The following is a 16,722-nucleotide window of genomic DNA, read 5'->3' as shown; positions in this document are numbered from 1 at the left end:
CTTTCACGAAAAAAAAAATAAAGTCAATTTACATATTTTGGATTTATTTCTCTTTCATAATAAAAAAAAATAAAGCCAACTGTTCCTCATTACGCTTAACTAAAGCGAAATCAGACCAAGATGATGTTAATATCATTCCAATTTTCCAAAGGTTTGCTTGTGTTTTAACTTATAAATTGGTAAACGCGAAGCGAAAAAAAAATTCAAATGGATATCTCTCTAATAATAAAAATTCGAGCGAATTTTTATTTCCACACCTAAAAATTGAATCTCCCTTGGGCAAATTTGTTTCCGCTTCGCGTTTGGGTCGTGCAAATTTAAGAGATTCCTATTTGAAATTTTTTTCAGCTTCACCCTGGTATGAACTGATATGGGTTATCACAATTTTTAATTAAACTTTCATTTTATATGTTTGTATTTTGCACCGATGTAATTTTGACTAACCAATAAACTTGCGAAGTTGGCTTTTGTTTTCCAACATCTTGTAAGATCTTTGAGTTGGTGATACGAAAACAAAAAATCAAGGGAGCAATACCGGTCACCTGTGGTCTGTCTCTATACTCGTAGATATATTTATATAAAAAAAAATCCTGGGACATATGTAAGTCCGGAAATTTTTTTCGGAACTAATGCTTCAGTAGGGTGAAAAATAATTCCCGAATTCGGTTTGGGACTTATGACCCAGTAAAGTGGGACATAAGTCCCGAAACAAAAATTCGGGACTTATGTCCCTGCGCCCTTCATTTCAACCTATATTTTCATAATTATTGTCCAAAGATTTTCTCAATTCTATTGAAATCTGGACTGAAGGGAGTCCAACTAAGTATGTACTCGTACACTTGACTGATTCTAAAAAAATTATTATTTTTTTTGTTCATAGTACTGTACTTTTCTATTTCTATATTTTTGAGTTTGGAATTTTATAACTTTCTAATGGTTCATCAAAAAGGCTAGATTTAATCATTTTCTTGTATAAAATCGAACGCTCTACAAAATTGAATTTATAAAATTAAAAAAAAAAAAACGACGCGAAAAATTGATAAAAATAATTTTTAGTTGAAAAAATTTAAAATTAGAATTTATTGAAAAATTCTAATATGATAGTATTAAGAGTTTGACAGTTAAAAAACAACATGGAATTCAAAAAATTCGAAAAGTTTGCCAAATTTTTTTGAAAAACTTAATAATATCGTCAACAAGTTGGAAAAAAATTTTGGCTGTTTGGCAAGGAGCACTGTCCTATTGAAAAATGAATGTGAAAGTGTCCCCAAAAAGCCCTAGCGCAGAGGGCTTGATTCCATTATGCAGGACTCGTAAAATTCTGCAGTGAGTTTCGATTCTAGAAAGCCTATTCTACCTTTTTCATCACCATAATACCTTCATTTTTGGAGCCATCCGTAAAATGCATTCAGAGCCCAGTCATTCCTTTGGATTTTTTCGCACAAGAATTGTCCCATCTTAAACATGCAGCTTGAGCTAGGTATTCGTAGATTAAGATGATATTGTTCTACGATCCCAGAGCTTTTTTCTTACTAACTTAATGAAATTACTTCTCTTAAAGTTCGATACAGATGGTTTTTAAGATCCATCAAAGTTCTGAACCGATACCAATGACTGTAGTGTACAACACCAAAAAATGATCTTCCAATGGGGTCGTCTTTTTTGGCTTCCCTGAGCCTTTCTTTCTGCTGATATTTAAAAAAATATTTTTCTTTTAATTCCCTGCTACGGTTTATTGAGCAAAATTCAATCTCTTTAGCTGCACAGAGAAAAAAGATCACCTTAAAACAAGCGAGTTCTGTAAATTAAGCGGATTTTGCATAATTTTTTGCCAAGAGAACTCCCCGCTATCACACTTCAAATACTAAAATAAGAACTGTTTTTCTATTTAATGTTAAGTGTATGAACATAATGCTTTAAGTAGCGAACAAGTGTACAATACATTTTAATTTGTTTACCTTTTTATATATTTCCTGATCAAGTATCAAACTTCATCGAAGATACAATGTTAACAAAAACATTATTTTACCAAAAATACTTCAAGGAGGTTGCCGGAAGTTAATATAATTCATTATCATTGCCGTGCGGCAAACAAATAAGGGATTGTTGTCTTACAAATGGAACTCGTTAATTTTTTGATTTTTTTTTTTTGGCGAATTTATTTTTGTACTTACCTACTATTTTTCGTTTCTTTTGCTTACATTCTGTTTTTTGAATAGCATTATAGTAGTTTTGTATTTACCTCACGAAATGAGGTAATTACTATGAGGGTTAATCCAGAACAAATAATAAAAAATAAAATCGAGAGTGATAAATTTTGTTTGGATGTTCAATTTGGTTTGAGAACATGACTTCATACACTTTTTAGTTCTATTTGTTTTGCTATGTTAATTTTGCAGTTTTTTTTATTATTCTGTATAATGGTTGATTTTTTAAAGAACTACATATGTACATGATTTTTTTTGTGTGTTAAAATTTTAAAATCTATTTTTTTTTTATATTTTCAGATTTTGGCAGATCTAGTCCAGGGTGAATTTATGCAGCTTGGTTCAAAGGAAACGGAAAACGAACGGTTTGCACACTATCTTACAAAAACATACAGAAAGACAGCTTCCTTGATAGCAAACACACTTAAATCGGTAAATAAATTATTGACAAAGAAACAAAAAATTACCAAAATTCAAGAAAATTATTCAAATGAGTACTCAGCATGGACGTTAGTCCACGTGTCGGTCGTTTAGTGTTAAAAATCGTGTACAGAAAAGCGAAGAACTGTAATTCTTTTCTACTTGCTGCTGTAAGACTTCCCTGAAATGCTGAAATGATTGCAGTCAACAGTTCTGCTCGAAATCAGTTGTAGTGTGTTTGGTGTAGCCAAATAGTTGATAAAAGCGCCTTCCATCAGAACTAGTGTTCACAAGATTGAAAAAATACACCCAACGCATCTTAAAAAATTGTTTTCAAATTATTTGGATCAACTACTTCGTACTTACAATATTGCACTGCAGAGTCCGGTTCAGTTTTTTAGATGCCGAGTTGTTAATTGAGGTACAATAAACACTGTTTTTTCATTTGTGGCAGCGGCACGTGAACCTGGAAAGTTCAAGTACACTAAGTCGTCAGCCTTTAATTTGTTTCTTCATTTCGATGCACTTTCGGTTGAACAATCGACCTCCGACCGAAACGTTCATGATGTGGAATCTCCGTTTCAAATCGAAGTTCCCAATTTTTATATTGCGCTCGAGACTAGTTCCGAAAACTAGCTCAAACGATGCCATGCAATAATGCCGAGTGACAAAACGCTGAATTTTAAAATTATTTTTTCATGTTTTAGAAACCCCTTGACTTGACTTGTTTGACTTTGTAAAAGCATTGCCCCCAAATCTTAATACACTAGTAGAAAAAATTAAGAGAAATAGAAAAGTTTCAATTTTGTTGACGTTTTTCAAGTGACAGTATTTCCCAAAAAAGAAAGGATTTTGAGGCTCGAGCTTTTAAGTCTTGAGATCTTATGATGAACAAAATTTTCAAGCAACGTGTAATAAATACAAAATTAATATAGTTATGTCGTTTTCGATTGGCCGTCCGGAAGCGTCCGGAAGCATTCAGAAGCCTTCTGAAAGCGTTTTATTCACAAAAACATGACAGCTTAAACGCTTCCCAGAAGTAAAATTGAGGCGCTCAGCGCCAAAACGGCCTAACCCACAAAATTTCGTTTTGAGAAAAACGAGTTTAAAGAAAATCATATTTTCAGGGTTTCTTTTTTGTTGGCTTGTAAAAGTTATAAAAAAAATATTATTCAATACTTAGTTTGTAATTGTTTTTAGTTAGGAGTGTTGGCTATACTTTTGGGCTAAGGTCTGATATTTTTTTTATTCCGAAACTACATTTGCTATAAATGATTTAGGCAATTTTGTCGCCGAAGCCAAAATGGCGTCCACTAGAGTGACAAAAGTTTTTGGCTCTAATTTTAACTCTATTTAATGTAATTTATTGGGGATGTATTTTTATATTATAAATTGTTTTATTGCCGTTCGATCTGTGTACTCAGTTTGATTTTTTTGAAAATGTGGGTTAGGCCGTTTTAGTTCTGAGCTCCTCAATTCTCTTCTTGATTTCAAATCAGAATCGACTCAAAATTACTTATACATAGAAAATAAATGTCAAACAAAATTTTCTCGTACAATATTAAATTTTTTTATTTGATTATTCACTAACACCGATACAAACTTTCAGAATTGAGTGGAAACGATTCAAACTGTTTTATTGGATTTCAGAATGAGTGAATCCTTGAGTGAAACCAATCGAAAACGACATTAGTCATTGAAAAAAAATTTATAAAATTAAAAAAAATGAATTTTTTTGAGTCAATTTTTTTTTTCAAAAAACAATTTTTGTGGGAAATTTATCCTAGATTTCATAACCCTTCTTAATTTTCTTGTGCAATCAGCGGTTGCTGAGATATTGGTTTAATGTTCGATTTCTCAGCAAAATTATATTTTTGTTCCCAGTTGCACAATGTTTATATGTCACAATGAAACGAATGGGAAAAAGTGAAGAAAAGCGAAAAAAAATAAATAAAATGTCAGCTAAAATTTAGAACGACTTACGGCTTTAAAATGGAATTTTATTCCAAGTTCGTATACAAAAAAAAGAACCGGAAAAATTTCGACAAAATTTTAAAAATGTAGGATTGAGTAGAAAACGTTGCTTGATTATTTCTTTCATTGTAAGATCTCGAAAAAAAAGTTTGATCCTTAAATTCCTTTTTTTTTTTAATTTCAGTGCGATCGGTTTTAAGGGAAATACAGTAACTAAAAAAAACCTCACACATTAAAAATTTTTTTTTAACACTTACTTTTTTGCACTAAATTATAACATATTCAATGAATGCGATTACACCTCTAAGTGCAGGATCAAAGATATCAGATTTGTAATTTTTTAACTTTAAAGGTAGAAACCGCATTCTAAATCAAACTTTTTGTACAATATAATTGCATTGATTATTTTTAAAACATCATAAGGCCATTTGATCAAAAAAAGTGTCGGACAATTTATTTTTTTGTATTTAACAAGTTTGACCTTTATTTTGAACGCAAATATTATTTTTATATATCAAGTTATCTAATCATTAAGATTTGAATTCATAAAATTAAATAATAAAAAAATCAATTTTGTGGGTTTAACAAAAATTATTCAAAATGGTTTTATCATGTTTTGAAAATAAACGATTCAATTGACCGGTCACTTCAAAAATTGCTTTGTGAATGAAACAAGTTTAAGTGACTCCTGCAAAATTTTAATTGTGGTACTTAAGTGGTTTATAAAATGACCAATTCAATTATTTTAAATCCAAGTTTAGAAAAGAAAAAAATGTTGAAATTTATCCACAGTCTATCGACTTAACTCATGGGTCAGTATCCCTATTTTCTTTGCAAATTTGTCATCGTTCAAAAACTGCCCAACATTTTAAGTGCGTTTCTGAATGTTTTTGATTTGAACTCTATTTTTAATTTCAACTGCATCGATGTTTTTCAGAATTATTATAGTAGTTAAAAGAATATATACGCATATTCTAAGCGTTAATAAAAACTCTAATTTTAAATGTATTAATTTGAAACAACGTTTAACTCAAAATAAAAAAAAAGCTTATACTGCGATGACAAGAACTCATACTACTTTAAAAATACTTGACTTCGCTTAACTAAAAGTTATTGTTTATGATATGAACAATGAACATTCCTTTATTGCTCATTTCACATGACAAAATGACAGAAAAAAAAACTACACATTGAAGTGTCTGTCAAACAAATAACAATAAACACCAATAAACTATTAGATAAATTTAACAAAAAAAAAAACTATAAACATAATTATATGCAAATGATTATTATTATTATTACTATTTTATTTTTTGTTATTTTTCTAGACAGCAGTAATTGCGGGAGCGGACGATCACATAGCTGAAATCGCATTCCAATACGGAAGAAATATTGGTTTAGCATTTCAATTGGTTGACGATATGTTAGACTTTGTCTCATCAACAGAAACAATGGGAAAACCAACTGCTGCTGACTTAAAACTAGGATTGGCAACGGCGCCGGTATTGTTTGCATGTGAAAAGGTATAGATATCTTAACAATTTTTTTTCCAGATAGTACAAACTTTCTATAAATGGGTTTACAAGGAATTCATTTCATTTCTCTAAGATTTTTTGTTAAATTAAGGCTGCTTTAATTTTAGGAGTGCTCCGAAATCATAACTAAAATGTTGTATCTGAGTGCCTTTATACGCACTTTTGAGCGCCGGATTCGAATTCTTGACTCTTTTTAAGTCAACATCGTTGTAAGGATTAAAAAAACGAAGACATTTTTTGACAATGCGTTCTTGTGATTTAGACCTTAATTGCTTCCTTAGACAAATTACCCTTCGTTCTCTTTCAAAGAGCGTCAAGTAGTTAATGAGTTTCATTAACCGTTATAATTCAATTTGATTGTGAATCTTCATTAAAACTTAATAATGATGCTGTCTTATTACCATTTACGCAGTAAAATAATAACCTACTTCCTAGATAAGTCACAAAAGAGTTACAAACAAAAAAAAAAAAATAAAAAAAAAACTTTATTTCCATAATGCATTATGGAGTACGTTTTATATGCAAATCAAAACTGACACAGTCATCACGTCAATCAAATATTTTCCGATTTTCATTTTGTATATTACACAATGAACAAATCAATTGATCAGTATTCATTAGGCAATTTTTAAGCGCATACCTTTGTGGAGAAGTAGTAGCAGGTGCCACACTACTACGAGTATATTATCTACGTGATATTGTTACTCTCTGTCTATTATACTGGTATACGAGTCGAAAGTAAAAGAAAACCTGGACCTGGATTTGTATGCAATACAAGTGGCGGGCTTTTTTTTTTTTCAAACCCAAAATCAATTCTAAATCAACACTAAAAAAAAAAAATAAAAAAAAAAAAACAAACCATTGCTATCGCAATATACAATAGACCCGATTTGATATCGTATAAGCATCGGAAGCAATGAGGTAACACTGTTTAATGTTTAGTTTTAATTTAATTATTCTTCACAATTGATTTGAATCTGTTATATTTTCACCTGTAGTATAGTTGGACTGGAGAATATAAAAAATTCAATACACGTATGCCAAAGCGAAAGCTTATTTTGAATGCGTTTTATAAATGAAAATTTTTTTTTTACTACATAGTTGAACAACGGTCAAGAGATAAGTAAAAAAAAATAAATAGACAGAACTTGGTAGGTTTTTTTGGACACCAGTTTAAAATAACATTTTTAAGTTTATAACTTATTACTTCCTCCGGATGCGAATTGATTGCATTTTGACACTGATTTTTTTGTCTACTTCTTAATGCTATATAAACAAGGGGATACGATAACATCTATGTATGACTTAATCAATTATTAATTTTAACAATATTGTTACTTTTTTCAAAGACGACTTGCCCTTTATATTTATGTATATATGATTATCTCAACTTTAAGAGCTTTTAATTATATTTTTTCAAAGGTCTCGATCTTTCATATTTATTTTTACTTCGAAACAATTTAATTTGTTATAGATAAGATACTCCTTATTATCTAAATAAAAAAATTGTCAAAACTCAAAATCGACTACCTACTCTTATTGTATGTATAACGTTGAAAAAGTATGAAACATGAAAATACTGTCATATTGTGTAGTTACATATTTTACATTTTAAAATTATTTAAAAAATAAATGACTTTGATGTCATAATTTCGTGATTAAGTTTAAAAAACTCATAGAAATAAGAGAAAAGCAGAAGCCATATTGGTAGAACTCAGGGCTAAAATCGCTAAGGAAAGCTTGTAAAAAATGTGGATATTAGCTCCGTAATAGGTTTCCTAACTGGATACTTAGTCCAGTGCATTTATAATTTGACCCAGCAGTTTGTACCACCCCCAATTTTGTTTGCTTCTTCGATAGAACATTGGTTGAATATCATTACCCTAATTTTTTGAACTAGCGAAATTCACCTTACCGCCGCCATCTTGGATTTTAGTTTTTGTTGAATATCTCGATTTCTATTTATCTTACATAAAAGTTGTGTATACAAGAAACGTAGGCAATTAAATTTCGCGTCTTTTATGTTCAGAACACTTTTTCAATATTCTGAATATTAAAAAAGTTACAAGCCAAAAAAGTAAAAAAAAACGAAAAAAATGACAATTTTAAAGATTTGAGCACTTTTTATCAAAATTATGAAAAATCCTTCCGACATAAGATTATTCATCTTAAAATTCTCTACAACTCTGCCATACAACTTTTTTTTCTATCGCTATAAATACAAAAGTTATTAATACTTTTTATGTTAAAAATGCTCTTTTTTGTTTGTGTTTTTTATCTTTACTTTTTTCTTATTTTTTTTTACCAAATCTTGAATTTTAAATGATAAGTGAGTATTTTATAGCTTTATGTTATAAGAGAAAATTCAGGACCTGCAATTTTTTTATATTTAAGTCTCTTCATTTCGTAAAATAGGGGTATTTTTTAACAAAAAAGTATTAATAACTTTATTAATAATAGCGATACAAAAAAAAGTTGTATAGCAGAGTTGTAGAGAACTTTATAGTCTAAGAGCCAGGAGCAGATTTCTTGCGTGAGAGGTAACCGATTCATATGAATGTCAGAGGTAGCGTGGGTCATGGTGATGACGAATACCTTAGTCTGCCTGCATTTATTTGGGCCGTTGTCGAGAAAAAGCGCATCAAAAGTACCATTTTTCTGAAAATCGATTAAGTGAGGGTAACCACTTAAAATTTATTGATAACCAACGCCACATACTCACTGATAACAAATATACCAATGGCAGACATTTTAAGTGTGGCCAAAGCCCCGGCAGACTGTCCCGAAAATGCGTTTTTTTTTGGCGTTTTTAGACTTTGGGGTAACCACCTAAAATTAATCGCATCCTGTAGCGGTGGACTCCCTGATAACAAAAATACCCATGGCAGACATTTTGAGTGTGGCCAAACCCTCGGCAGACGGTTTTGAAAATGCAGTTTTTCTGAAAATTGATTTATTTAGGGTAACCACTTAAAACTAGTCGCATCCTGTAGCGGTGGACTCCCTGATAACAAAAATACCCATGGCAGACATTTTGAGTGTGGCCAAACCCTCGGCAGACGGTTTTGAAAATGCAGTTTTTCTGAAAATTGATTTATTTAGGGTAACCACTTGAAATTAGTCGCATCCTGTAGCGGTGGACTCCCTGATAACAAAAATACCCATGGCAGACATTTTGAGTGTGGCCAAACCCTCGGCAGACGGTTTTGAAAATGCAGTTTTTCTGAAAATTGATTTATTTAGGGTAACCACTTAAAACTAGTCGCATCCTGTAGCGGTGGACTCCCTGATAACAAAAATACCCATGGCAGACATTTTGAGTGTGGCCAAACCCTCGGCAGACGGTTTTGAAAATGCAGTTTTTCTGAAAATTGATTTATTTAGGGTAACCACTTGAAATTAGTCGCATCCTGTAGCGGTGGACTCCCTGATAACAAAAATACCCATGGCAGACATTTTGAGTGTGGCCAAACCCTCGGCAGACGGTTTTGAAAATGCAGTTTTTCTGAAAATTTATTTATTTTACTTTTTCACATAACTCGCGTATTATTGGACCTAGCAGAAACAATTGTATAGCAATCTTAAAGATAATTGAATTTCCTACAGAACATGTTAAATAAGTTTTTTCGATTAAACCTTCGGTTTAAGAGTTAGGGTGGTTTTTTTGAAGCAAGTCAAAGGGTGATTTTCTTATTTTTGTCATATCTCTTTTATTTGAGCTTTTTTAAAAATTAATTTGAAGTAAAAGTTGTAGATCTTTTTATTACCTTCATTTATTAAATTAACGGTTTTTCGATTTGACAGACCGTTTTCGATCTGTAGGAAAAAAACTTCAAAAAGTTTTTATATAGGAAAAAGGTTCTACATAGTAGGTACATGTAACAAAAAACCTAGGCGTGTAGGTTGCACTCAGGCAAGAAAAAAATTGTATAGTTTTAGGCGGGGAGGGGTAAAAAGATTGCAATTTTTTATATAGGAAAAAGCTATATAAAAAATTGCAAACTTTTTGAAGTTTTTTTCCTACAGATCGAAAACGGTCTGTCAAATCGAAAAACCGTTAATGTAATAAATGAAGGTAGTAAAAAGATCTACAACTTTTACTTCAAATTAATTTTTAAAAAAGCTCAAATAAAAGAGATATGACAAAAATAAGAAAATCACCCTTTGACTTGCTTCAAAAAAACCACCCTAACTCTTAAACCGAAGGTTTAATCGAAAAAACTTATTTAACATGTTCTGTAGGAAATTCAATTATCTTTAAGATTGCTATACAATTGTTTCTGCTAGGTCCAATAATACGCGAGTTATGTGAAAAAGTAAAATAAATAAATTTTCAGAAAAACTGCATTTTCGGGAGCGTCTGCCGGGGGTTTGGCCGCACTAAAAATGTCTGCCATGGGTATTTTTGTCATCAGGGAGTCCACCGCTACAGGATGCGACTAGTTTTAAGTGGTTACCCTAAATAAATCAATTTTCAGAAAAACTGCATTTTCAAAACCGTCTGCCGAGGGTTTGGCCACACTCAAAATGTCTGCCATGGGTATTTTTGTTATCAGGGAGTCCACCGCTACAGGATGCGACTAATTTCAAGTGGTTACCCTAAATAAATCAATTTTCAGAAAAACTGCATTTTCAAAACCGTCTGCCGACGGTTTGGCCACACTCAAAATGTCTGCCATGGGTATTTTTGTTATCAGGGAGTCCACCGCTACAGGATGCGAATAATTTCAAGTGGTTACCCTAAATAAATCAATTTTCAGAAAAACTGCATTTTCAAAACCGTCTGCCGAGGGTTTGGCCACACTCAAAATGTCTGCCATGGGTATTTTTGTTATCAGGGAGTCCACCGCTACAGGATGCGACTAGTTTTAAGTGGTTACCCTAAATAAATCAATTTTCAGAAAAACTGCATTTTCAAAACCGTCTGCCGAGGGTTTGGCCACACTCAAAATGTCTGCCATGGGTATTTTTGTTATCAGGGAGTCCACCGCTACAGGATGCGATTAATTTTAGGTGGTTACCCCAAAGTCTAAAAACGCCAAAAAAAAACGCATTTTCGGGACAGTCTGCCGGGGCTTTGGCCACACTTAAAATGTCTGCCATTGGTATATTTGTTATCAGTGAGTATGTGGCGTTGGTTATCAATAAATTTTAAGTGGTTACCCTCACTAAATCGATTTTCAGAAAAATGGTACTTTTGATGCGCTTTTTCTCGACAACGGCCCAAATAAATGCAGGCAGACTAAGGTATTCGTCATCACCATGACCCACGCTACCTCTGACATTCATATGAATCGGTTACCTCTCACGCAAGAAATCTGCTCCCGGCTCTCGGTCTATTAAGGCAAATAATCTTTTATAGATACGTTTTATCATAATTTTTATAAAAAGTGCTCAAATCTTTAAAATTGTCATTTTTTCGGTTTTTTTTTTAATTTTTTGGCTTGTAACTTTTTTAATATTCAGAATATCGAAAAAGTGTTTTTAATATAAAAGACGCGAAATTTAATTGCCTACGTTTCTTGTATACACAACTTTTATGTAGCATAAATAGAAATCGAGATATTCAACAAAAAACTAAAATCCAAGATGGCGTCCGAAAGGTGAATTTTGCGAGTGCGAAAAATCAGGGTAATGATATTCAGCCAATGCTCTATGGAATGAGACCATATATGAACATCATAAATGCACTGGACTAACTGTCTCATAAGTATGACTAGGCGCAGTCTCAAATGACTTCTGTAGAAGTTGTTTCGATGAAGAAGAAGAAACACTCCAACACTTTCTAGGCTCATGTCCTGCTCTTTCCAGTTTCTTTCTGGCCCTGCAGAAATTATCTTGGGAAGTATTCCAGCGCAGAGAATTTTCTGCATTAAACTTTCAATATTCGATACATTATTCTAATTTGTATTTAGCTGTATTTTAAACGTAATTGAGGGCAATTTTCTGTACAATTTGATCAAAGCACTTGTCCAGCCAGATCCTTAAAAAAAAGGGAATATTCTTCACCAAACGAATATAAGCACATGCACTCACGTCACGTCTTTCCTTTCAAAAGCCAAAGAAGCATCACTGCTAAGTTTTATAAGCTAAAGAAATTTCTCTAGAAAAAAAAGTTTAGACCTTAGAATTGGTAATTTTATTTATCTCACAAGGTATTCGAAAAATTCTTTGCATTATTTTTGAAGAAGTACAGTTCTTGACATGGTTTCTTATAAAAAAATGATTCCGTTCAAATCATTCTTCGTTTAGATTAGAAATTGCCTTTTGGACACACCAAAAGTTTTTGTTTAAAATTAGAAATCTACTTACCTAATAAATTCTAGTGTACCCAAGAATCTTTCACTCGTGTTTAGTTAGTTAAATTAATGAGACTTTTAATCCACGTAGATGCAAAAATGTATCTACTTATCTGATCAGTGTATGCAGAAAAACTTATCTTCATCCAAAGATCCAGTATCATTCTCTTTTCTAGACAGAGGCTTCTACAACCCATTTTTTGAGTTTTATTTTCATGGAATTTCCTTTCTTTTTCTACTGATTAAATATCATAAGGCAATAGTCAAAACTTTAACGTATGGTCGTAATGGTGTGCCGCGATTCGACCCCTGACTTTATTTTTTTTTTAAGTTGTAATTCATAAATTTGGATTTTGTCGTGAATTTAGTTGGTTTAATTTTTCTTAAGGTTTGAAGGTTTTTAATATGAACCTAGGATTTCAAACTGAGTTGCGAAATTGCCTGAGTTTTAATTTTAAAAACATACAAGTTAATTTTCTTTCAGCAAAAAACTCATTACTTAAACATATTTTTTTAACTTTTTTTTTTCTTCTTATATTTTTAGTATCCTGAACTTAATCCAATGATAATGAGACGTTTTAATGAACCTGGCGATGTTGAACGAGCATTCGATTTAGTTCACAAATCTCATGGCCTCGAACAAACAAGATTTTTAGCTAAAAAACATTGTATTGAAGCGATGCGACTGGCTCAAGAATTGACTGATTCACCATACCAAAAGGGTCTTCAAGTTGTCGGAGATTTAGTTATAAATCGTATGAAATGAAAATAAAAAATATGTCATTGTCAATTAAATATTCTTCTTCTGTTAAGTTGTGGATTATGTAAATAATTTAAATTTATAATATAAATATATATTTATAAACAAAAACAAACACAAAACATGAAAACACAAAAAATTACGAAACTTAAAAAAAAAAACAAAAAAATGCAATGTTATAGGTGTTAATTATTTTTTTGTTATTCAAAATGGATAATGTAAAAATTATATAATATATTTAACAGGGAACCCAGTCTATGTAAAGAATAGTTTTTATTGAACATTAATTTATATAAATCAAAATATTTTTTTTTTTTTTTTGTGGTTTTCAAGGATTTTTTGTTCTACAAACCTCTGTAAAATTCCTTAAAACAGAAAAAAATAGTTAATAATAATAAAAAAAAAAATGTAAATTGTTGCTAATATTACACGAATATAATGTATTATATATATTTCTTTTTATATGATTCAGCTTTCTGAATAGTGAGAAAAGAAAAACTAAACTGTTTTTGGAATAATTGTTATTAGCCTAAATACATAAATACATACATCATTTGTTATTATTGTTTGCAAAACAAGTTTATTTAAGTTTTAACTATTGATCATAAAATAAAAAAAAAAATAAAAAAATCCAATTGAATAAAAATGTACATTTGCCTATATTTTTGTCTCAATCGCCAGAATAGATTTAAGAAAACATGATTATAACTTTTAAGTTCAAGCTTAGTATACACAATTGCAAGATCTTCCAATATTGGCCGATTTTTCCCAGCAAATTTTAACCATGTAAACATCCAATTTTATCTGTCAACAATAAGTGACAGAAAAAAAAAATTCGCAGCCAATCTTTTGCCAATTTTCTATCAAAACATTGGCTGATTTCTTGCTATCGTCTAAATACACAATTTTTCTTATTTTCTAATAATTGGACAATTGTTGACTAATTGGACATGATGTTCTTTTTAAAAACATTGTCCAATTTTAAATTGGGAGATAATTTTGTATTCGTTATTCAGAAAAAAATTTAAAAAGGAGTTTTTTTTTTAATTTTTTTGAAAACGACAAAACATTTTCGCATTATGGTGTTTTGTTTTTGAATAAAAACTAAAAACTGCGTTAATACTCAATTACATAAAATTAATTTTTTTTTTTTAATTTTGATTTCAAAATTTTGAAATTGAAAATAAATTTTTCAAACTATATTCTTTAAAACAACTTAATTTCAAAATAATATAAAGGAAAAATTTATTGGCTTTGCTAAAAGGTATAGCACGTCATTGTAAATGAAATTTTTAATAATTTTTTTTTTCAAGCTTAACGGAGTAGAATAGACCATCTCCCATACGATTTTTTTTCTGTCTCAATTCAAATTCTAAATAAAGTTTCATATTTTCCGTCATCTGTCAAGAAAATTGTCTTCTAATGAGTCTACCAATTTTTTTGTGTTTAAAGTCTTCCAACCATGTAAACAGACAATTTTTAATTGGATGACAAAAAATTGTCGGCAGATCTCAATCTCTCCAATGATTTGTCTAATATTTGAATAAAAGATCCTACCGTATAAACTATAAACAGACAATTTTCACTTGGTAGAAAATTGACAATTGGCAGCTCATTAGTTGCTATTGGAAGACTTTTGACAGTTCGCCAATATTGAAAGATCTTCTAATCATGTATACTTAGCTTCAATTAACATTAATTTGTTGTTGTTATATGCTTATTTTTTTTGGTAGTGTTATTAAAGTTCTGAGGAAAGGGCAAGCATTGGAAAAATTTGTTTGAGAAATTCATGTTTAAAAAACATCATATCTAGTCTAAAAGGGAAATGGAAAATATTGCCAAATTATAACAATAAGTGACAAATTTAAAACTTTTCTAAGAATAACAGTTTAAAAAACGGAGTTCTTTTTCGGTGTGATTATGCCTAATACAAAATAAGAAAAAACTTTCTCTCTTACCAATCAAATGGAATCGTTATGGTCAAAAAGGTTCACACAAACACTGCCTCTATTAGGAAGCTAAATAATGACAAATTTTTAACCAATTTTTCTCAATCGTTTAGAATTGTATACAATCCCATTATGTATTTTGTTTAATATTGTATGAATCTTTTTTAAAAACTACGTAGAGTATTAAAAAAATGAACAAGTCATGGCTTAAAATATAAAAAAAACATTAAATTTGTTTATAAAAAATTGGTTACTCATACGCCACAGTGACCCCCGAAGGAGGTTTTGAGGAGATAGCACAGCCAGAACCAGAAATTCCAAATTTTGAGTATGCAGACAATTGATACTCATTTGAGAATGAGAGTAAGAGCATTATATTCTAGACTGGAATTAGCTGTATAACGGAAAAAAAGTCTTGATAATTCACAGGTTGTCAAAATAAATGAAATATTAAATATATGAGCATATTTTTCATTTCTCTCGAATAAACACTGTTTTACTTTGGATATTGGTTATCGTACTAAGTGTTTTAGTACTAGTTACAAGATCTCACTTTTCCCTAAAAGAACTTAAGAAGAGTGAAAAATTAAATTAGTCTTGCTCAGTGGCGTAGATAGGGGGGGATCAGGGGGATATATCCCCCCCCATTGATTGGGATCGATAATTGTACAACATAACCAGTCATGAACAAATAAGTTAAAGAAACACACTCTGAAAAAAAAACGCTATGGATTTCGAGTTTTTGATTAGCTTAAAGGTTATAAATATGGTTTACCAACTCTCGTTGCCATTAAGTCGGAGTTTCAAAGAGTGAATTTAGACTTGGTCCAAGCTTTGGATCTCGCCAAAGATTTAAGGGATCAACTAAAAATTAAACGGGCAGAAGACGACTCATTTTCAAAAAAAATAACTGAAGTCCTTGACATAGGCTTCAAACATAAGAGAATAGTGAAGCGACAAAAGAATCGTTCGAACCCTTCGGTTCAAAGTACAGAAAAGAATATTTTCGTGTTACTGTTTTCAACCTTTTTCTCGATTTCTAAATAATGGGCCTTGAAGAAAAATTTAGAAACCATGAAAACATACTAGAAAGGGTTTTGGTTCTTTCCAAGAATTCTTCGTCTGAAATAGACAAAGCAGCTAAAGAATTTAATGAAACTGTTGAGTTTTGCCAAACATTTGGCTGCAGGACAATCTTCTATTCTTCCACCGAGAAAACAAGACCACGTAAAATAGAACAAAAACAATAAGATTTCCTTATGGTTTTCATCCAAGAAGGAAATATTATTTTAACAATCGGATTTTCCTTATTGTTTTAAAATATGCACTTGTAGGGTCTTACCAAGAAAAAAAATACGATCATGGTCGGGGATCGAACTGAAGACCTTAACTCTCTAGTCGCACATCTGCCACCTATACCAACTCACTATAGAAATATTGGTCACAATTTGTATTCTAGTGCCAAGTTGAAAAATTTGAAATTATGAAATTTTTACTAAATTTCAAAAAGATTTTCTCCATGAAAATAATATTTAATAATTAATTGCTGATTTTAATAAGGTTTCTTCATAAAACAGT

The 16,722-nt window shown here is 30.9% G+C and overlaps 1 protein-coding gene across 1 annotated transcript in view; it reads left to right on the top strand.

The window, feature by feature from the left end:
* Positions 1–13,472, top strand: part of LOC129913550 (all trans-polyprenyl-diphosphate synthase PDSS1) — a 45,131-nt gene extending 31,659 nt beyond the window's left edge. Inside the window, exons 6-8 of the mRNA XM_055992285.1 lie at positions 2,508–2,639; positions 5,930–6,124; positions 12,980–13,472. Coding sequence (XP_055848260.1) covers positions 2,508–2,639; positions 5,930–6,124; positions 12,980–13,201 — 549 coding nt within the window. The 3' untranslated portion in view covers positions 13,202–13,472. The remainder of the gene's footprint in view (positions 1–2,507; positions 2,640–5,929; positions 6,125–12,979) is intronic.
* The last annotated feature ends 3,250 nt before the right edge of the window (positions 13,473–16,722 follow it).

The sequence above is a fragment of the Episyrphus balteatus genome, chromosome 3 (assembly GCF_945859705.1).
Source record: "Episyrphus balteatus chromosome 3, idEpiBalt1.1, whole genome shotgun sequence".
Lineage (NCBI taxonomy): Eukaryota > Metazoa > Arthropoda > Insecta > Diptera > Syrphidae > Episyrphus > Episyrphus balteatus.
This window is presented reverse-complemented; position numbering and strand designations above follow the sequence as displayed.